This window comes from Trametes versicolor, assembly GCF_000271585.1.
Source record: "Trametes versicolor FP-101664 SS1 unplaced genomic scaffold TRAVEscaffold_1, whole genome shotgun sequence".
In the NCBI taxonomy this organism is placed as follows: domain Eukaryota; kingdom Fungi; phylum Basidiomycota; class Agaricomycetes; order Polyporales; family Polyporaceae; genus Trametes; species Trametes versicolor.
The window spans coordinates 1169386-1190420 of NW_007360321.1; the positions used below are offsets into that span (position 1 = coordinate 1169386).

Here is a 21035-nt window from a genome sequence, read left to right on the forward strand (position 1 = left end):
TATCGGGCTATCAATAGACTACACCGACACTTATATACACAACGCCCCTATAAATAGACATCCAATCACCGGCTAAGCACCCGACTGAACAGCCGCCGTCGCTCTTCTTCTCGCAAGCCTGCCCGCTCCCCCAGCCAGCGCGCCCGCTCCCGCCCGCGCGTCCGCCAGAGCGCGTCCTCCGTCCCCGCCTCGTACGCCAGCTTGTAGCTCCCCCGCCGTATCTGCACCCCCAGCCCCCTTGTCTCCCGCACCACTCCGTCCCTGACGCCCTCCTCCCCGCCGTCCTGCACGTTCCTAATAATAGTAGTGCGATCAGCATTCCCTGCCCCCAGCCCACATACACGCTCACGCCTATATTTGTACAACACGCACCGTTTCAAGAACGCCGGCCCACAGCTGCTCGCGCTAGGCACCCATTCGGACGCATGCACCATCACGTACGACGCGACGTACCCCCGCCACCGGCCCTCGCAGCTCTCGTCTTCGTCCACGGTCGGGTCCTCAGGGCCCATCAGCTGCATCCGCAACTTCTTCTCCGTAGCATCCTGTCCACGTCCCAAAATGCCGTCAGCGACCCCCTTCGCATCCCCATCCGCGCGTTTACGACCACGCACCCAGTCCAGCCTATACAGCTTTTCGTCCGATCCGACGTGCCCCTCCGCCTCGCGTCGATATCGGATCGTGTCCTGTGTCGTCGGCGCCCTCTCCGCGCCCCGCGCCTGACGCAGCAGGTACCACAGCTCCTGGCACTTGTGGTCCGCAAGCACGGTTTGAACCTTGCAAATAAAGCACGCCTCGAGTCAGCCCCGTCCGCGCCTGCGCACAAATAACCCGCCCTTCTCCTGCGCTTACCTGCTTGATGATCGCCCCGATGACCCTGTCCAGCGTAAAGACGTTGTAAGCCTATCACCACGGGTCTCTCGTCAGCGCGCCCGTCCTGCCGGCGATTCGTGCGGAGGCACGCATGCACGTTACCTTGGTGCGGAAAAACCACCGCATATGCTCCTCAAACGTCGCCTGGTCCAGCTCGTTCTCGAAGACCTTCTCCCACGCGTCCAGAAGGTACAGATATAGCACGTTGGGCTCTTCCCCGCCCCGCCCGTCCCCGAACGCCTCCATCGCCGCCTGCAATACGACCGACGGCCCGCTGGGCTCGTCCAACCCGAGCTTGACCGCGATCGGGTTCGCGAGCAATGACGCGTGCTTCTCCGCCGCCGCCTGCGCACCGAGCTCCTTGCAGACCAGGAGGCGCGAGTACAATAGCTGCACGCGACGACGCCGGGCGAGACGCGCGTTTGGGAATCAAGCACGTCAGTCTTGTCCGGTACGCTCGAGCCTAGAAGGCGCGCCCGAAGATGTCACGCACCTGCAGCAGGCGCAGCAATGTATAGAACGTCGTGCCCGCAAAGAAGGGGCGTCGTACAAGCGGCGTCTCGCCTGCGCCCAGGGCCCCGCTCGCCTTCAGTTCCCTCACCCAGATATCCTCGGGATTAGTGCGGCCTTCTGGTGCGCGCGCACCTGCCGGGTGCGCCGTAGCGGAGCCCGAAGCACCATCCCCTTTCAGGCTGTTGTCGCTCGCGGCCGGCGACGTCGAGTGGGTGTCCATCGATGAGCCGCTGTCGCCATCCTGTGTCTTCTCCTGTGCCGTCTTGAGCAGGCGTGTCCGTAGGTCTGTTGCCGAAACACCTTCTTGCTGTGGCACCGATGCCGTATCGTCCTCAGCGGCTTTCACGACGCTGCCGTCGTCCTCACCGGCGGGTGGAGACGCCGCGTCCTCGGCGGAGTCATCGTCGTGGCCCGGCGCCAGAGGTCCACAGGCGTTGTTGAACTCCTGCGGTGGGAACATGAACAAGGAGGGAATAAATGACCGGAGGAACCGCTCAATTCCGCGTCGTTCCGCCGGGCTGTAGTGTTGTGGCGAGTGGTCGAGGAACGAGAAGACGAGCTTTACGGCGTCGAGGAGCACGCCGGCGTCCTCAAACGCGTACTCGAGCTGGTAGCCGAGCGAGCGCATCGGCATCCCGCCGGACGTCGACGACCCGCTGTTCGACGCCTCCCGGTCGCGCTCCTTCATCTGCGCCGCCTTCGCGCTCTCGATCTCGAACACGAAGCTCTTCGCAGTGATCCCCTTCTTGTCGCTCTGCTTGAACGCGATACCCTGGTGGTCGAGCGCCTTGTAAAAGTTCTTCGCATCGACCTCGCGCCATGTCCGGTTCCACTCGCGCTGCGCTCGCCGCCACTCCTCGTCCTTGCGTCGCAGACGTGTGAGCACGACCGGAACCGCCACAGCGGGTGTCTCCTGTAGCGCACGCAGGACCTCGTTCCCCGCGTCGTACCCGTAAATCCGCTTGATGATGCGCTCGTACACCGTGCGCGACATCCCGCCCAGGTTCGGCTTCAGCCGGAACGCGGCGCGCTCTTCGGGGCCCATCCCGTCGATGCGCGCCTCTAGCGGCTCTAGCACCGCGATCGTGCGCGTGAGCGCCTCGATGTGCACCTGGAACTCGTGCCGCTCCTCTTCGCTCTTGTGCAGCGTGTCCTCGAACGAGTTCTTCTTGTGTGTCATGAACCCGGCCTCCTCGGACGCCCACGTCGGGTGCGACACCCATTTGTCGTTCAGCACCGACCAGCAGAGCTGGTCGCGCCCCGAGCACGCAAGCCGCACCTCCTGCATGCACGTCATGAGACCGGCGTTCCGAGCGGTGGGAAGCGGAGAGCACTCACACTGTCAGGTAGCCGTCGGTAGCTAGGACCTTGGCCGTCATCAGGCGGCCGCGCCGTGTAATAATCGGGGGCGCCGGTGCGCAGACTTCCTGGAGGGCCCTCGTCGCGGTTCCCAAGCCTATCGTCCCAGCTCAGGAGGTCCTTGAATTGGGCCATGAGGTCGCCGTCGCCCAAGAATACCTCCGCCCGATCAATGAGCGTTCTCGTGCTGACGATGTCGCGCGAGAATAAATTGAGAAGCTTGAGGAACTCGTCGTAACTCCCGCCATGCTCCAGCGCCTTCTTCGCGCGGTCGAAAAAGTTGAACTCCTCGTTAGCAGTGGGTACCGGTGGGCCGGGACCGACGCTCGCTGGACGGATGGGATGTGGCCCGGGTGGGTGCATGGGCGCAGCCATCGCGGGGTGGACGTGTACATTGACGGGTTGCGGAGAGTGCGGGGGTCCTTGGTATGGCGAGAACTTGGGAGACGCGGTGTCTGGTTTCTGGGTAGTCTTCGCCCGCTTCACAGCCTAATTTCGCGGAGTGAATACTGAGCCACTTGACGGTGAGCCACTCGAACACGCACCCGACCACCAGGGCCCTTTGGAGGGGCTGCCGGCTCCTTTTCTGGGCGCTTTCGTCGCCTGCTTTGTGTCTTCGTACTCTTCTCGGTTGGTTGCGGAGCCTCGTGTGTTGTGAAGGACCCCGGGATACGAGGGCCGGCCGTCGGCTGAGGCAATATACCCACGACGCCCTGGAGATGCGCAGCCGGCCCCGTCGCCTCCGGTAGGAAGTCCTTGAACTCGTCCATAAGATCGGGCGCGTCCTTGAACAACATCTGCACCTGCGCGTACACCTGCGTTTGCTTCATTCGCGGACGCGGACAAGGAGGTCTCAGCCGGGCTGTCCGGGCGGCACACTATCACAAGAAAGGAGACGCTCACATCCTGCACGTGCTTCTGCTCTTTCTGGTACGTTTGCAGTATCTCGAGGAACTGCTTGTACGTCTCCGGATCGTCCTGGTATCGAAGCTTGATCTTGTTCAGATAGTTGATCGCGTGGTGGAACTCGCCACTCGGCTGCTTGTCCGTCTGCCGCGCGTTCAGGCTGTTCAGCATCGACACCGCGCTATTCTCTTCGCGCCTGCTCTGCAGCCCCGGCGAGTGCGAGAGAAGATGGCGCATGCCCTGCATTTCTGCGCCGAGGTGCGGAGGCGGGTGGTTGTGTATAGGGATCGGCGTAACGGGGCGCGAGCCGCTCCCGATCCCGACGGGGAGGACTGGAGGAGGCGCGAGCCCGAACGGCGGCTGGGAGTACGGAGGGGCAACGCCGGGGGTGCCGCCGGGCTCGCGCGCAAGGGTAGTGGGTATACCGTACATCGTAGTTCGCTGGGTCATTTGGCCCATGGGGGTGGTCACGGTGATCGTGTCGGTGTGGTCGTTGTTGAGCTCTATGCGGTACCCGGGCGGCAGAAACGTGTTGAAGCCTTGGATGAGGTAGGGGTTGCCGTGGAAGAGCATGGAGACGCGTTCGATGACCCCAGGCGTGTCGATCCTGCAGCATAACCGCGTTGAGCACGAGTGATCAAATAGAAGCAGAAAGTCTCGTCGAGCACGGATGTTGGACGGAACGGATTCAGCCCGTTGAGTGACGCACGCGCGTCGTGTCGCGCTCATCTCCTTACTACGTCTTGGTCGATGGGAGCGCGGTCGCGACCGCACCTACGTCGAGGAAGATGACCTATTCCATATGCGATAATTAAGTCGTATACCGATTTGCACGGCGCCGCCCTCTCATTACTCGTCACTCAACCACCACAGCGCAATGGAGCGGGGTAGAACCTTGTCAATAAACAATGTGTGGGCGGCGGCTTGGCCGACGTGACTGGAAGACGGGGACTTCAAACGGGCCAGCAAGAGGTGTCGCCCAAACGGCGTACTCGGATGGTGACTTCTGTGGCCTGGTCACTCATCCCAGTCACATAGCGGATTTCAGCTGATATGATTCGAGGAACACGCGAATAAAAGGCAGGGCTGTCTCCATAGAACAAACAGCCCGGCCCTCTGGTGCAGTGTTCAGCCGGATATGTTACGCGCGGAACGAGTAAAGTTTGCCCGCCTGCCTGATCCCATGATGAGAACATACATGATGCTTTGCAAGGCGTATGTGGCGTCGCGTCTCGTTGCAAGTCACATCCGACAACGATTTCGTTTACGGCCACGCTACCCACGCGTTGGGCAGCACGACCCATGTGGCTGGAACTGGGCAGGTTATAACCACTCCGTTGACCTGCGAAACATGTTCGCCGTACATTTTTCGCAGAACAACTTGTTCAAGAGAAAGGGGGTTCTCCGATAGGTGGAGCCGTGTTACCCGCCGGAACCGGGTGCAGCGGGCGGACGAGTGGTGGGCGCAGAAAGTCCCGTCGTCTGGCGCGTATGAACTATGGAACGCATTCAACTCGTCCCATAAAACAAGCGCGAGTCGCCGAACCACTTCGACGAGAGTGAGCGGCCGTTCATCGACGCGTGCGCGTCAGTTCGCGCTCTTCTACCAGCCTCCTCCGCTCTCGCGGCCCCGGCTGCACCCACGGCAAGGGAGACGGCAAGACTCCTCATGATCCTCCTAGATGCCTAACAAAAACTCCGCACCAAAATTGGACATCTGAGAAGCGTATGCCTCGCGCCGAACCAACGCGCGCGGCCTCACACCCGCCCGGACCACCAGCTGTATCAGGACCGAGTTTCGCGTCGAATGCAGCGAGATACCCGATTCCAGTTCCCGGACCAGCTCGTCCCTACGGACGTAAGCCTTACGCACGGCGCAGACCAAAACGCGAACCTCCGTAGGCCTCCGTATAAGGCATCTCAGAGGATGATCAGGGGTCCTGAGACGGCCCATCTCATACCCAATGATGAAGATGTATGCTGACTTGGACCGCGCTGCCCCTCCCCACTCAACCGTCGCGGGCGCAGTGAGGCGGGGCGGCACGATGTGGATGGGCGACAGCTCGGCGACGTCGCGCGAACGGCATGCATAGATGGTGACTTCTGTGGTTCATCCACCCATCTCGGTGATACGCGTTCCGTTGTTCCAGGGGGCATGCTCCGAGGTACACCTCGTTCGGGAAATAGGGCGACGCAGACGAGACGAGAACAAGGAGGCGGACTCACACTTGGCTCTTGAAGTCCTTCATGATGTCGAGGAAGTGGTTGTACACGTCCGGCTTGTCCTGGAACTGCTGCTTGACCGCGTCGAGGTAGCCGAGCGCATCGGACACGTTCAGCGCCCTGCCTGCTTCTCCCCCAGGTGTGCCAGCGGGGCCGCCGCCGTCCCCGGTGCTCATCGCGAGGATTTGCGAGTGCGGGCTGAGGGGCTTGGGGATCTTCCGGGGCGTTCTGTTGCGCGAGGGCGAGGAGGGGGCGCTCGCGCGTGTGCTGTGGCGATCGACTCCGAGGAACTGCGGGGGAAGCCCGACTCGTGGGGTGGGCGCTGAGAGTCTGTGTTGAGGTGGGGAGCGGGGGCGGGCGAGGAGGGTGGCGTCGTCGGTGGGTGTTGCTCGTCGGGAGGTCGGTGGACGTGGAGGACGCGGGAGGTCGGAGGGCAAGGATGAGTTGGAGGGCCCTGGATCCATTGTGTGGAGGGCGTCCGGCCGGGTCGGTTAGGGCTCGCTTCGATGATTCTGCAAGACACCGCGTTCACAGCGCAAGTCGTCAAACAGCCCCGACCTGGTTCCTACCAACTCCCATCTTATCTTATCTGATAACCCGGCGTTTTCCCGCGTGACCGCATTGTCCTCCCGTTCAGATCTCCAGCTCAGGACTTCGAATTCGTTCACTGCTCGAACTTCTAACGATGTGTAGAGGGCAGGCAACGACTATTTGATTTTATGGTATGTATGACAACATGCTGGTACAGTACATTACGTTGGACATACAGTGAGCGAATTTCGGCAAAGCCAATAATGATGGGGAGTAAGCGGTTGAAAGCGAGTCTACAGAGATGTTAAGGAGTGGCGGGGTTTGGCAGATGGAGACAGTAGGGAGGAAATTGTGGAGAGGTATGTGTGTGATCCCACTGATGCGTCGGGCGGATTAGTGATAAATAGACGCAAAATGTGGATAGTGCATGATGTGCGAAGGACAAAGGAGGTCTACGACTGAGCAGGCAGCGATGCTCGCTTCGCCTTCACATCCTCACTGGCGGTTCCATTACGCCTGAGTGTACCACGTTCAATGATCGAAACCGATAGAATGACGTGTTGATGCATACCGTCTGTGATGCCCGAACAAGAACTTTGCAGGCGTTTGCGGCTTCTCAGCAGTCTCTTGAGACACCGCTTCGTCCTGCGCAGACTTGGCATGCAGATGCGGCAAATGCCACGACCACCTATGACTCTTCTCGCGAAGAGATGGCCGAACCGGAGGCTCAGGCGTAGATTCAGTAGGCGCGGGTGCTGTCTCCGAGACAACGATATCGGGAGTAGGGGGCGGCAACAGTTCCTCCTTGGACTTTGGCGAGGTGCGAGGAGACAAGGGAACGCGATCCCGGTACTGGCGGAAGCTAATTGGATCCGTGACCCGGGCGCCTTGTCGTTCACTGAGTACTTGCTCGACGTAGATGTCGGCATCTGGCGACAGAGGGGTGGGGAAGTAGTATGGTGCCTGGTAAGGATCAGTCCGCCGTGCAGGCTTTGCAGGCTTCGCGGTCGGCATGCTGTGCACGCGTATGAGGCAGCGTTCGCGGACTACGGCGTACCAGAAATTAGTTACAGATTCACTGACTGCTTTGCGAAGAGAGGAACTCACATTGGGTGTGCTGCTCCTTCATGCGCTTCAGAACCCGGATGGGCGATCGCGAACGGTCCACGCGCGATCCGCCCTCCACTGACTCCGACTCGATCGACGGTTCCGTCGATTGCGTCGGAGACGAGTCGCTGAGAACCGGAGCAGGAGACGAAAGCGCGCGAACCGGATCACGTCCCGCAGCATTGCCACGCACATCCAGCGCCGGGCGCCCGGCCGTCGACGAGGACGGCTCGACGAACTCCATCGTAGAGTCGATCGTAGGCAAAGTCGAAGGAGGCGATAGAGGTGCAGGTCGCCGGCGACGTCTCCGCTCCCTTGGTGGCGAATTGGGTTGGCGTCGTTCGGACGGAAGCATCGGCTCGGGCGACGAGCGCAGGGGTGCCAGTGTTCGGCTTACGCTCGCGTCGCGTGCCTCGAGACTAGGTGACCGGGATGCATGAGTGGACCTGTGGCGGGGTGGTGGCTTGTGGCCTCGGTGGTCACGGTCACGGAGGGGTGATGAATGAAGCTCATGCTGGAGTTGTTTCTCCGAAGGATCGTCGATCCCTCGCAGGCGTACATAGGCTCGCCGGATCGCGGCGACGATACTCTGCACTGCTGTTAGATCGCCAGCGCACGCAGTCTGTGAAGTCTACAACGTACCAGGAGGATGCCGGCCAAGGCAAGGACCGCACTCGCGGCACCGATGAACAGCAACCGCAGCCCAGACTGCACCAGTTTCAACACCTGTTGCATAGGGCAGCAGCCTACGTACACGCGGCCTCCGAAAGGTTCGACCGCTCCGGAGCTGACAGTAAGAACGCGGGCGACCGACTGTACAGTGGCGGTCCTAGACGCGGCGGTGAGATTCATGGCCGCAGGGAGGCGCAAACGCGCATGGAGTCGTCTGAAAGGAAGCACCGAGGCGGCACAGCACAAGCAAGAGCGAAGAGAATTTGCGAGGCGGTGCCGGGGCGGGCGCAAGAGGTCTTATAACGCGCGTTTGCGCGTTGCCCGCGCGGATCGGGCATTTATCATATGCGGGAGGAGAGGACGTGTTGCACCGGCCGCGCCGAGGAAGTGATCGCACCGCCGTAAGCGTCCCATTAACGATCTCGGCCCTCGGGCGCGTTGTCATCACAATCATGCTTGTCCCGCGAGCGCCGGCGCTGCTTGTATGCCGGAAGGCCACACCCTCGCGTCGCCCGTCTGCACACGAACAGGCGTCGCGAGTCGAGGCGGCGTCGCCATCGATTACATCGTACCACCAGTAAAACGATGAGTGAGCACAGGAATATCTGGTGGCGCAAACACGCTCCTAATGTGTGCTCCTGAGTGTTAGGAGGCACCCTGTTTGGACCGGATGTGTCAGACGAGAGGGAGCAGATTCGAAGGGCGCGGACGCTGGCGGACAAACCTAAATAAGAGATTTGGCTTGGCGGCAGTGCTGACGGCGCGGCGGCGCGGGTGCCCAAACCGGATGTCCGACGCCGGTCGCGTAGTCATCCCGCTGATGCCACGCCTCGCTTGCCCGCCCCATCGGCATCCGAGCGAATATGGCAGGTCCTGTGGTTGGGCTTGCGTATGTCGGGGTTTGTGTCATACTTCTTGAGCGTATAATCTTTAAGATCGGGCAATCGTAGTCAGATGGACTATGCTTATATCGCGATTCCGATTGAGGCGGTCGGACCGTTGTTGCGCTGCATCGGACGGCCGTGTTCCTGGTGGCTTGAATTTCAGTCTTGCCCAAAAAGTACGCCTCAGTTGGCCTGGCGAAGGAGATTGAACGCCAGCATTATTCATAGGAGTCGTACCAGTAGTAAGGCCTAAGGCATAGGGTGATACGAATTGGCGTCCAGCCGCAATAGCTCACGGAACAGTCGTAAAGCGATGGATCCACCGACGGGTTTTCTGACTTGATTCCCGGTCAATTTGCTCGAAAGCATCCGGCCCGGCCCTTTTGAGGATTTGGATGTTTAGCCGGTAACACGATCAGTGCAATTACGGTGAGCACGTACGAGACATCCGGGATTCCTGAGGATTGGACGGAGAACAAGACATGTTGTTGGTCCTATAAATTCTGGTTCTGACTCGGGTACGCCACATGCGGAATCTTCGTGAAGTGGATCAGTATGGTCTTGTTCATCGACTTCGGACGGCAAAGATGCCGGCCACCATCATGACCTGGATGATCTACTGAAGTAACACCGCCTGTTTGAATGATCCCTTCTGTGGTGCCGCATTGCTGTCAATTACGGTGGGCTGGAAGACTGTCGTAGCCGAGTTCGACTGATACATAGAGAAACACTTTGATTTAGAGCATGCGTGACACTAGACTCTTCGACACGAGGATCGGCGATATGTCCTGGTGGTGCCGACCCCAGTATAGCTGGACCAATTTTGGAACAGACTGGGGACTTCTGCGCGACACGAGGGGTCCCCGGGAGCGCACATAGAGATACGATAGGGCGGCGGACTGGGCGAGAACAAGATGGTGACGTCTTATGACATGCACGCGGTGTCTTGGAAGGACGAATGCGGTGTACGTTCCCAGGGGCGTAAGTGGCAGGCATGGGCTTGTGAGACGTGTTGCTGGGGAGACGGGACGGAGAGGTGGTGCATCGCGAGGCGACTGGGAGAAAAAGGGCGATGAATGGAGCGGGAAGGCCGAGGAATGCTCGCAGGCTGTGGGAGACGGCTGAGTGTGAGTCCTCTTTGGGCGCGTCGAGCGACTCGCGTGTGACACGTCGCGCGCGTGGGAAGGCAGAGGGCAGTGTGACGATCGTCATTCTGCAGACGGAGCGTGACAGACGTTGAACTCGTTCCCCGCTGCGGACTCACGCTGCTCTGCGCACACAAGTCCCTCTCGGGCGACCCCTCCTCTTCTCCGTAAATCTCAGTCTCTCCTTCTGCCTCTTCCCCAAATACCCCCTTCAAGCCCAAAATGCCGCCACGCGGGAGCGAAGGCTATGACTTTACGCCGATACTTACCCACTACCTCTTCTTGTTCACGACCATCCTTGCAGTGGTAAGCCCCTTCCACTCCTTGCTAGTTCGGCCCCCTCTTGATGCACAGTTCCCCGAGCACAGATAGGATGGTTCGTAGCCTTCATTGGCCAGGCCGTGGCCACCGCGCAGAGTGAGTCTCCCCCTACCATGCTCTCCTGCCAACCGCTCAAGCGTCCCACAGTCGGTAACGGCTCCGTCGGCGTGCTGTGGTTCGCCATATTCGTCCAGCTCATCCTCATCTTCGGCGTCCTGCACACACTTGCTACCGACTCCATCGCCATGCACCGCTTCCAAATTTCGACCTTTGGCTCGATCGCCATCGTCTTCGCCGTCGTTGGTGTCAACCAAGGCATCTTCTCCGGCGCAGCCTCCCTCGATGCTATGGCCGCTGGTTGGCTCATCCTTGCCATGGTCGACATCCTCTGGGTGCTCTACTTCACCTCCGAAGAAGACTCGCTCATGCTCCATGTCTTCAACTCCCTCGGGACGGGTGGGCTCACCCCACCTTCGCGTCGCCGCCGCGCGACACGCACCACGTCCATGATGAACATGGGTGCTAACGGCTATACTGCGGGCTACTCTACCGGTGGCATTGGGCCCATGTACGATACCAAGATGGGCGGGAGCATGACGGGTCCCATCGGCAACACAGGCAGCTTCCGTGGCGGTAGCGCCGAGAACGGCGCTGCGAGGAGTCTTGGTACAGGCAGCGTGAACAATTTGGGGAACGGTGGTGGCCCCGGGTCGATTGGCGGGGGCGACGGGAGCATAGGCCCCGCGTCACCGTTGATGGGCAGTGGCGCGGCGGGCATCGGGGCGGGCGGCGGCGGACCTGTGGCACCTACGACGCCTGGGTCTACAGGTGGAGACACCGGCTTGACAAGCCCAGAGGGGCACCAGTACCGCGCGAAGGCGCTTTACAACTGTGAGTAACCATCACCTTGTCATCTTGTCATGGTAGGCAGCCCGATACTAAGTTGAGTGACATGGCAGACACCGCATCTACTGACGATCCAAACGAAATATCGTTTGCAAAGGGCGACATCCTCGAGATTCTGGACAAGAACGGAAAGTGGTGGCAGGCGCGGAAAGCGGACGGATCGGTTGGAAGTGAGTCCCCTCCCCACGAGTCGTATCCGCTTCGTTGCTAACTTGCCTCACCCCTCCCTCTCTCGCTCTTTCTAGTCGCGCCGTCGAATTATCTCCAAATCGTCTGAAAGCTGCTGCGCACGCTTTGCTTCCCCCAGTCCCATCTATGTCACGAGAAGTCACGAACATTGCCCCCTGCACATACATGCACCCGCGCCGTGTACGTAGCTGCTTGCCCTTCCTCTTCTGCGCTCCCCCTGCTGTTGTCGTTAGCTATATCTATCCCTTCTGCTCGTTTGGTTCTACTCTTTTGCTCGGACCGGCTCCCGCTGTGTGCTCTAGTCAGTATCCCCTCCGGATTGAATACATAATCGGCATTCTCTCGTCCGCGCAAGGTGCTCTGCTCGTCTCCTCACCTGCACTATCTGTATGGCCTCATGCGGCACTCCCTCGGACCTCCCGGCCTAGGACAGCCTCCGCGGCGCACCCTGAGAACGGCATAGTCGATCTGCGCTGCGCCGGTGCGGGTGTAAATTTATGCTTGCGTTACTGTTGCTACAGAGGCTAAGTATGGGGGTCCTGCGTGCGCTATACATGTACATGCTATGAATCCAGCCACCCCTATCCCACGGCGACGCCCACCGCCGGAGCGCCGCGCTGTCCTTGCGCCGTCCACCACGACGCGACGTCTCCGTCGTCGTATGTAAATCTAGACCACACAGAGGCTCGAGAACGTCTCCCCCGGTCCGCGTGCGTAACCCAGCGTTACCGCGCCCGCCTCCCACCGCCGCCGCCGAGGACGACGAGCCGGTTCCCGCGCTTCTTCCCCCCGCTCTTCGCCGTGCGCTGCTCGAGCTCGTGGAACGCGACGTCCAGCTCCCACTCGTCCTCCTCGCGCTCGCGCGCGCGCACCGCCGGCGCCGGCCGCTGCCCCGGCTCGCGGCCCTGCGCGGCATGCGCCGCGGACGCAAAGCTGCGCTGGCCCCACGCCCCCGTCGGCTGCGGTATCGACGCTGCCTCGTGCTCTGCGGCGGCAGTAGGGGGAGCGGGCGACGGCTCGCGGGGGATGTCAGGGGGGATGACGAACCCGAAGGCGGACGTGGGCGAGATCCCGAACTCGCTGTACGTCTGCGCGAGGCGCTCCTTCTCGCGCTCCTCGGCGCGGGCGCGGGCCTTGTCGTCCCGCCGGCCCTTCTCCTTGCGCCGTGCGCGGCGGAGCTTGAGTGCGCCCTCAAAGGGGCGGAGGCCGTCTGCGCCGACGACGGCCTCGAGGTCTGCCTCGACGAAGACGACGTCCGCGCCTTCGGGCAGGTGCGCGAGGTACTTGCAGCGTTTGCGCAGGTCGTCGTTCACCGTGCTCTCGGTATATGATTCGACCTTGATGGTGATTGCATCCGGGAACGCAGCATAGCTGTTGTAGTGCGAGAGCAAGATCTTGATATCTAGCGGATGCAAGAACACTGGCATCCCGCTGGCCGCCTGATAGTAATAGTATGTCGAAGTCGACGGTGGCGGCGGATTGAGATTCCGGCGTTGTCGGGGATTGCGCCCGGACGTGGGTGTGGGCGCAGATTCTCGTGCCGGAACTGGTGCGGTGAAGCCCGGTCCATGAATGTTGAGGAAGGCCTGAGGGACTTCCTCGGAGGAGATCGCGGTGTACTCCTCTTTGCGCTGTCGGTCGCGGGCCGACTGGTCGTGAAGCCGCTGGGCGACGTGCCGCGCGGTTTCGATGGCCTCACGTAGGTGTGCTGTGTCCAGTGCGTTCGCCTTCTCAATCTGGTGCCGTACCTTTGCGTCCGCAGCGTCGATGAAGACGGTGCCTAGTTCATCACCCATGCCGGCCAAGAGCCGCCTTTCTGTGGCAAGTTCATCCAGATCGTTGGTCAGGTCCCGGATTAGTTCCGAGGGTGTTGCCAGCATGAATTTGGAGAAGGCGAAGACATCAGGTAGGAAGTGAAACGGCGCCTGGTGAGGCGGTAGGAGATCCGAGGGCCAGGTGGATGACCGAGGCAACGCCAGCGTAGTGATCTGCGGTCGCTGAATAAGACGCATACGCAGCGTAGACCCTTCCCGAGGAGTAGTCGACAGCTCCTGGTCTAGCGTCACCGATGACGAAGAACCCTCGGCAGGGGCATCGTCGACCTCGTCCGGAAATGGAACTTCATCGAGCCATTTGACGGCCTTGAGCTGACGCTCGTTGACTGAGTCAAAGCAGATGGGACACCGCACCCATTTGGGTTGGTCGGAAGTGCTGATGAGGTGCAGGATACACGGATAGCAGTACACCTGGTATCAACTTAGCGACATTCGACATGATGGTTCCGAAAGGCACCTACATGACCGCATTTAGTCATCCGAGGGGCGGTAGGTGGCGAAAGGCATATCGGACATGTCAGAATGCCCGCGTCTTCAGAGGCCTGTGCGCGAGAGGCTGCAGAGAGATTGTGGCCCCTAGGGATGATGACCTGCAGGATGTCGTGCCATTGAAAGTAGCTGGAAAACGGGTGAGTACCATGAGATACGCCGATAACGCAAGGACGCCTACATGTCGGGATCGGCGAAATGTACGGTATAATCTCCGGTAGGGTTCATGACGAAACGATACTGTGCATTCACGAAACCTGAGTAGCGTCCATGGATATGTTTAGCACGTCAAATGCTCGAACCCGGAGGAGTTTACTGACGCTCTTTATTCCAAATGCCATGCTGGGTGCCGGTCCTCCTCGCCCTGCGGGGAGTACTCTGATTATACGAAGACTGTCTAGGCGGTAGCGAGAAGTTGAGGAGGTGGTTGAGAGACTGGTTGGGGGCCTTGCCGGCGCGTTTGGCCTGGCCGGCAGAGTGGGGCGTGGTGGTCGGGGTGATCATGGCGAGACAGAGACAAGACAGCTAAGTCCTCCCGGTCGTGGTGTCGCAAGGTGGGATATGAGAGAGGAGGCGGAGGTGCTGGGACGGAGCTGAGCTGAGCAGAGGGTCGACGAGGGCGATAGGCTTCCTGAGAGAGGAAGCTTAGGGAGAGCGTTACCGGCAGCCATGGATGTCATGACTCTCCCCCCGCGCACGTGCGGCGCTCCCGAATCGGCAACCGATCGCGAGCCCTGGTGGCGCCCGTTTGGGCGCTAACACACTTCCGTCCTCCGCATCCCTCAGCATGGCAAAGGGCAAGACTGCAAACCCCGCAGATGCATTCAGTACGTTATCTTACCGTTGAACTTCTCTCATATCTGACAAGATGTGCAGGAAAGGCACAGCGGAAGAAGGAGTTGAAGAAGGCGAGTCTGCGTACTGGCCACGCGTGCTTGTGCTCATTGGCATTCCATGCAGTAGAACAAGGCGGACCGTGCCAAGACACGAGATTTCGCGCTTGTGAAGAAGGATACGCGAGGTGAGTGAATATACTCATCTAGTCTCAGGCCCTTCTGAAGCAACGGGCGGCCAGACCTTGAGGATGAGGTACAGAAGCTGGAGTCTGCAGCGGAACCGTCTGCTGCCGACAAGTCGCGTCTGGCCGAATTGAAAGCTGAGCTCGAGAAGATCAATAAGAAGAAGGAAGAGTATGTCAATGAGCATCCTGAACAGCGGAAGCTCGTCTACAAGTCTCGCCGTACGAATGAGGCCCGTGAAGAGACCAAGGAGGAAAGCACGAAGCCCAAAACGCGCAACTTGTTCAGGAAGAACGGTCTTCCCCGTCATCCCGAGAGGAGTATCTACTATGATCCCGTCTACAATCCGTATGGCGTACCGCCACCTGGTATGCCATATGTAGAGCGAGGTGAGTTCATTATGCGGCAGCCCTGCCTCTCTCTCTAACCACCTCCCAAAGCGCTCCTTCCCAACGAAGTAGACAGCGAAGCCGAACCGGAGTCTGGTAAGTGCATATCCTGTATCAACGTTTGCCCATCTGACCCCGCAGTGTAGATGATGACATTGTCATGCCCGAAGGGCCGCCTCCAGAAGAAGAGGAATCTGACGACGACGACGATGACATCCCTATGCCTGAAGGTCCCCCTCCCCCCAAGCCAGGTCAACAAGGTAAATAGTGTTTACTACGCATTTCTTAGAAGAATTTAACCAATTGTGCGTAGTTATCGCCTCACCACCATTGCCTCCCCCTCCCCCTGGAGCATACCCACCTCCACCGAACGATGTCTATGTTCCTCCGCCACCTCCCGGATTCGCAGGCGGACCTCCGCTTCCTAGCCATCCACTTCCCTTGCCGCCACCTCCCCCTCCAGTTTTTCCTGTGATGGCCCCGCCAGCCGGTGGTTTCGCCCCACCACCTCCACCACCACCGGGCTTCTCACTCATGTCGCCGCCTCCTCCACCTCCGCCTGGCTTCCCTATGATGTCAGGCGCGCCTCCTGGCATGCCTCCCCCGCCTCCGCCTGGCTTCCCGGCAGCGTTCCCGCCATTCTCTCCAATGATGCAAATGCAACCACCTATGCCCCCGCCCCCGCCGGGCTTCTATCCCCGGCGCGGCCCAAACTCTGGCCCGATCCAGGACCCGCTCTCCGCCGTCCCGCACCAAACTTATCAAGCGCACCGCGCATCTCGTGCAGCCGGCGGCTCCGCGCCCAAGGCCGTTTCAGGCGGCGTCCGTTTGGGCGCGCCAGCCCCGTCGTCGGGTCCCTCAGCTTCTGCGGTCATCTCAGCGGAACCAGAGCTGAGGGACTTCAAAAAGGAAGCCACCGCATTCGTCCCGACCACCTTAAAGCGGAAGAAAGCGGGGGTCGGCGCATCGAAGGTCAACGCTGCACCGACAGTCGATCCTTCGGAAGACCAGGGCGAAGATGCAGAGCCCGCGCCGGCTGCACGGCCTGATTTGCTCAGCACCCTACAGGATAAGTTTGGGGCACCGCCTCCGAAGAAGGCGAAGACTGAGGCAAACACTGTGAAGGCGGCGCCTGTGAAGCCGAAGGACGATTACGATAAGTTCTTGGAGGAAATGGGTGACATCCTGGCGAAACCTCCTAGTTGAACGATTGCTGGTCAGTTCTGCCTACTGCGGTTGCGAGTATGCGCCGTGACGCTAATCTTCTCCCGTCAGTATTTTAGCGTTGTGCTGTATAATGAGGGCAAACTATACGCAATACTACCCTAGTTTTATGAACCGATAATTCCACTCACCATGCAGTAGACTTCAACATCAAGCCAGTCTTCACAGGCGTACTCAGTTGGCGAAAGATCCGCGCTCGTTGCGGTACGGCCCGCTTCGCTGCTCGCGAGCTCGCACCTGCGCCGGATTTTGATTCATCCTGAACTTCTTTCTTCTCTGCTCACGGTCTGAGTTGTCAGCCTCCCTGTTCGCCACACATACAGGACCTGGCTACCTGTTACTCTCCGCTCCTTCCACCTCTGCACCTTTCTTTCCCGAAACCTCTCAGCATGGGTCTATCACCATGTCAAGTGTGTTTCATCGATACCCCAAAACGCTGCCCGACATGCAAAATCACTCATTATTGCTCCAGCGAACACCAGCGTTCGGTAAGTGTCTACGGAGCTCCCGCCAGGTTGACGAATCCCTATTGAGCTCTTTACAGGATCGAACGCGCCACGCTCGCGAATGCGCCGTGCTTGCTGCGGGCCTGGAGACGCAGATTGAGTACCCACTCAAGGTTAAGGCTGTACTGTTCCCCGTTAGCGGTGGGGCGCCGCGCATAATCGATGTCTCGTACCGGCTCGGTCACTGGCCGACGACGCCCAACATACCCAAACACGACCTCGACCTGCCCCCCGTCTTAGGCGACACCCGTATGGCGCTCCCAGTCACAATCCAAAGGGACGGCCCCAAGCCGACAGCGCCGGCACTGGGACACACCCTGACGCTAGTGCATACCCTCGAGTACGCAGACGAGGGCCGGGCGCGGAACATGTGCATCGATCGGATTGCGCCGAAGGGCTTCCCGTGGCGGGACAATGCGGTCGGGTTCCGGAACACGCCGCCTGCTGAGCGCATAGCGCAGTATGATGATGTGACCGAGGACGACGTGCGGGTGTTCACGAAGTACTTCGCAGAGGGCGGGGATGGAGGGAACGTCTGTAAGTGTTCAGTGTGTCTATACTGCGCTACCACTTGCTAACAATCAAGTATGTTAGTGGATGCTGATACGCAAGCCTTGCTGGACGCGATTCCGAGGGGTGTCGACACCGTGATATTTTGACCACTGCAAGGTCTCTTGCTAGAGATGATTATATAAAAGAGTCGAGATTCCCAAATGTTAAGGTCTCAACCTAAACGGTGTTCGCTCGCGAGGTGCTAGAACTTCTGATGTTTATTCTATCTGCGCATGATTGATACCGGCGTATGTTCGCTCGAGCACAGACCGTGAATCAAGTGCAATGAGGCCAACTAGCATCGGGCGTGCATTTCCGGGCCGCGGACGGGTGCGGGGAGCCTACGGGCGGCTCGGACTTCAGCGGGTCAGCGTCCGACACGCAGAGTCAATGGTATCTCACGACCACCACCGTATACATGATGGCATTACTCACTTGCCGGTCAGCACCATCTCTTCCTCTCGCCGCCTTGTCGCTGTGGACTGGTGTGTCTTGCGCTGACCCGTGTCGATGAGCACGATCGTCGCGGTGCCTCAGGCGGTGTGGCTGAGGCCACGGCCGCTCGCGCGCACCCCGAGCAGCTTCCCCCTTCTCCCGCTCTTGCCGCCGAGGCCCGCGCTAAAACATCTCCCACCCGAAGTGTGGATACAGATCCTCGAGAACGCGTTTGCGTTCTACCGCCCCAAGCACGCGTCGGAGCACGCGCAGGTGATTGGCTTGAGAGTGGGACTCTTGCTAATCTCAAAAGACATTCATGTGAGTAATGGTGTATTAAAACGACTGCCGCGAGTTGTCTCTCTGAACATGCTGCTTGACCAGGACGTCGCGCTCCCGCTGTTCTACGCGCATATCCATGTTCCTTCGCTGCGCGTTCTCGACAAGCTTACAGCGCGCCTCCACGCCGCCGATCAGCAATGGGATTCCATTCGGCGTATCCCGTACTCTGCTCCTGGACGGTGGATCCAATCTCTCGACCTATCCGCTCTGCGTCTGAACTCGCACGAAGATGTCTTCCAGCTGGATGCCCTGCTAAACTGCATTGCGGGGCTGGTGCCGTTCATGACGAACCTCGTCGTGAGCCCTACGGTCGTGCTCAGCCGGCGCGCTATTTCCAGTCTGGGAGACCGCGACGGTGCGAGCAACCTGCGCACGCTGAAGGGCATACAACTCCTCACGTCGCTGCAGACCGAGGATGACACATTCGTTGGGCTGCTCAGGTCCTGCACGCGGCTTGAGGAGCTCGAGATTTTCGGGACAGGCGTCGACACGGCCGAACTACTTTCCGAACAGGGCGACACTTCGCCTCCCCCTCCTGACTTCCGACCCTTACACCTCCCCTTTCTTCGTCGTCTGTCGGTGTTGTCTATGCCCACGTCTCCCACGCTGTATATGTTGCTTCACTCGCCTCTACCTGCACTCCGACATCTCACGCTTACGCCCTACGACGAAAGGCATATTCCCGCGTCCCTTATACCACGAATTATCGCGGCGCACGGAGCGCTCCTCACATCTTTATACCTACACACCGTGAAACAATGGCCCACTGCACTCTTCCCTTCCCCCACGACACTCCTCGAAACTTGCCCCGCACTCAAGCACCTCTCGCTCGAGCTGCCTCTCCCGACCCTCACACTTTCCACGGTCCCACAGCACCGCTTGGACATCCTTTCCGTCGCGCGGCCCACTGCCGAGTTCCTGACCATCCTGGAGGGACTCTTGCCGAAGCTGCCGGTCCTGCGCCTGGTCCGAGCGCGCGACGTGAAGTGGCTCAGGGGCGGGATGTCAGCGCGGGCGCAGCAGGCGGGAGTACAGGGCGAGATGCAGGTCTGGAAGCGCAAGCTGAACAGGCGAGGCATTCAGCTACTCGACGCCGAGTGGAAGCTTCTGGGGACGGAATGATCAATAAGGGTTGGAGCTTTTCGGCTAGGGATGGGACATCGTTATTATTCTGGATGTATCACAGGGGGCATCCTGCGATGTTTTCGAGAAAAACATGTCAGAAACATGGCGGAGATTGAAAATATATCACCCGCCATGTCTTTGAACTGAACATGGCGAGATTATGGCGGAAACATTTGATATATTTCTAGCCATGTGGTTTCCGTGTTCCTCCGCGAAACATGAAAAGAAATATTTGAACTATTCCCGGTATGTTTTGCTTGCACGAGCACATGGCAGAACTATTTCGCATGTCCTTGCCATTTTTAGGCAGTAATATGGCGAAAACATGCCTCGAGTATATGTCATTTTCAAGGTGCGATGTTTCCGACGTGTTTGGCACCGAAAAATGCCATGAATACATCAAATGAATCACCGTGGTCGAGAACATAGCCATAATTTTGAAAATATTTGGCCCATGTTCTCCCCGAGAATATGTCACCGACATGAGTTAAAACATGACATATAGTTCCGCCATAATCTCGCCATGTTCAGTTCAAAGACACGGCAGGTAATCTATTTTCAATCTCCGCCATGTTTCTGACATGTTTTTCTCGACCAGAAGTGCCGACTTATGTCGGCACTGACCTGAGCCTGATTGTACGCCTGTTTACAGCATCGCATATTTTCTGTCCTCGTTACTTACAATCTCAGAGTGCTATCCGAGCTTGCAGTTCCCTCTACCGCTTTTTTGCGTATACTTATTTGTGAACTCTGAGCTGCGCGGGCGCGCGACGTCGCGTCGGCGGGTGCGGGCGCTTGTACCCGAACAGCTGCGCTACACAATTTCTAGAATATCCCGAGCAACAAATTGACCGTCCATTGCCCACTCATATAGGGCGCAAGTTTATTTGGATCTAGTTACGCGCTACTCACAATCGGGTGCGTGACCGTTGAGACTCGGAGAACCCGAATATTCTCGATATTTCAGCAGTTTCGGCATTTGCCGGTAGGTTTGGCGCCCGCGAATTTCAGGCCGCAGAATTAACCTTCGCAGGCTCAGGTAAAAACATCGCAGGATGCCCCCTGTGTATGTCTACCTGTACCTCTTTGTTCTCTTATCCGTGTACGCTATAATATATAACCACTCTACTCACTGTATGATATCTATCCGATGCGCTTCCTGCGACTGGGAGCAGCAGCATTGTCAACTATCAGGGGCCCGGGCGTGGTTAACCTGCAACGGCAAACGCATGGTCCCGCATTCTGCGAGGCACCGGCATTGGAATAACGTAGACAAAGAGACCGGCCGAGACGACCATGATAGTCAAAGCGACACGTCGGCTAGTCGTGGCTAAACACGCGTTGGTCATTGTCTAGTTTGTTCAAAGCTCAGGATATCGTCTCGGGAGCCGTATAAAGCTACTATCGCTAACAGAAAATACAGACGAACACCCACTACCAGCCTCACCAAAAATCTCACACGGGCCGACGCACCATGCCAACCTACAGCA

The 21035-nt window shown here is 59.2% G+C and overlaps 7 protein-coding genes across 7 annotated transcripts; 4 read left to right on the forward strand and 3 right to left on the reverse strand.

Annotated features, from left to right (window-relative positions):
• Positions 1–65: 65 nt before the first annotated feature.
• Positions 66–4224, reverse strand: TRAVEDRAFT_32917 (uncharacterized protein; the record flags this gene model as incomplete). The annotated part of the gene is made up of 9 exons (XM_008033758.1): positions 66–294; positions 373–545; positions 615–776; positions 853–903; positions 976–1263; positions 1367–2668; positions 2725–3234; positions 3291–3569; positions 3649–4224. The coding sequence occupies 9 exons, from the start codon at positions 4222–4224 to the stop codon at positions 66–68; spliced, it is 3570 nt and encodes a 1189-aa protein (XP_008031949.1).
• A 2344-nt stretch (positions 4225–6568) lies between these two features.
• On the reverse strand, positions 6569–8456 carry TRAVEDRAFT_25386 (uncharacterized protein). The gene is made up of 4 exons (XM_008033609.1): positions 8155–8456; positions 7513–8101; positions 6977–7451; positions 6569–6921 (listed from the first exon to the last, which is right to left on the reverse strand). The coding sequence occupies exons 1-4, from the start codon at positions 8245–8247 to the stop codon at positions 6858–6860; spliced, it is 1221 nt and encodes a 406-aa protein (XP_008031800.1). The 5' UTR covers positions 8248–8456; the 3' UTR covers positions 6569–6857.
• A 1979-nt stretch (positions 8457–10435) lies between these two features.
• Positions 10436–11974, forward strand: TRAVEDRAFT_138524 (uncharacterized protein; the record flags this gene model as incomplete). Its single annotated transcript, XM_008034506.1, has 5 exons — positions 10436–10519; positions 10582–10630; positions 10682–11425; positions 11494–11610; positions 11686–11974. The coding sequence occupies 5 exons, from the start codon at positions 10436–10438 to the stop codon at positions 11715–11717; spliced, it is 1026 nt and encodes a 341-aa protein (XP_008032697.1). The 3' UTR covers positions 11718–11974.
• A 143-nt stretch (positions 11975–12117) lies between these two features.
• On the reverse strand, positions 12118–14457 carry TRAVEDRAFT_157996 (uncharacterized protein; the record flags this gene model as incomplete). Its single annotated transcript, XM_008034507.1, has 4 exons — positions 12118–13875; positions 13926–14082; positions 14135–14210; positions 14274–14457. 4 exons carry the CDS (start codon positions 14455–14457, stop codon positions 12355–12357), a joined length of 1938 nt encoding a protein of 645 aa, XP_008032698.1. The 3' UTR covers positions 12118–12354.
• A 277-nt stretch (positions 14458–14734) lies between these two features.
• On the forward strand, positions 14735–16711 carry TRAVEDRAFT_55120 (uncharacterized protein). Its single transcript, XM_008034162.1, has 8 exons — positions 14735–14780; positions 14830–14861; positions 14917–14974; positions 15029–15361; positions 15413–15457; positions 15508–15621; positions 15675–16577; positions 16637–16711. Exons 1-7 carry the CDS (start codon positions 14741–14743, stop codon positions 16565–16567), a joined length of 1515 nt encoding a protein of 504 aa, XP_008032353.1. The 5' UTR covers positions 14735–14740; the 3' UTR covers positions 16568–16577; positions 16637–16711.
• Positions 16712–16988: 277 nt separating this feature from the next.
• On the forward strand, positions 16989–17750 carry TRAVEDRAFT_41499 (uncharacterized protein; the record flags this gene model as incomplete). The annotated part of the gene is made up of 4 exons (XM_008033912.1): positions 16989–16999; positions 17058–17073; positions 17130–17628; positions 17686–17750. The coding sequence occupies 4 exons, from the start codon at positions 16989–16991 to the stop codon at positions 17748–17750; spliced, it is 591 nt and encodes a 196-aa protein (XP_008032103.1).
• Positions 17751–18130: 380 nt separating this feature from the next.
• On the forward strand, positions 18131–19542 carry TRAVEDRAFT_157999 (uncharacterized protein; the record flags this gene model as incomplete). The annotated part of the gene is made up of 2 exons (XM_008034508.1): positions 18131–18399; positions 18463–19542. Exons 1-2 carry the CDS (start codon positions 18154–18156, stop codon positions 19540–19542), a joined length of 1326 nt encoding a protein of 441 aa, XP_008032699.1. The 5' UTR covers positions 18131–18153.
• Between the last annotated feature and the right edge of the window lie 1493 nt (positions 19543–21035).

Bases quoted from the DNA above. Each gene is read 5' to 3' on its own strand.
- TRAVEDRAFT_25386 (XM_008033609.1), bottom strand. From the start codon at position 8,247: ATGCAACAGGTGTTGAAACTGGTGCAGTCTGGGCTGCGGTTGCTGTTC. The intron at 7,452-7,512 runs GTGAGTTCCTCT...GGTACGCCGTAG, and splicing joins GAAGGAGCAGCACACCCAAT to TCCGCGAACGCTGCCTCATA. The intron at 6,922-6,976 runs GTATGCATCAAC...TGGTACACTCAG, and splicing joins TTGTTCGGGCATCACAGACG to GCGTAATGGAACCGCCAGTG.
- TRAVEDRAFT_55120 (XM_008034162.1), top strand. From the start codon at position 14,741: ATGGCAAAGGGCAAGACTGCAAACCCCGCAGATGCATTCA. The intron at 14,975-15,028 runs GTGAGTGAATAT...ACGGGCGGCCAG, and splicing joins TGTGAAGAAGGATACGCGAG to ACCTTGAGGATGAGGTACAG. The intron at 15,458-15,507 runs GTAAGTGCATAT...CCCGCAGTGTAG, and splicing joins CGAAGCCGAACCGGAGTCTG to ATGATGACATTGTCATGCCC.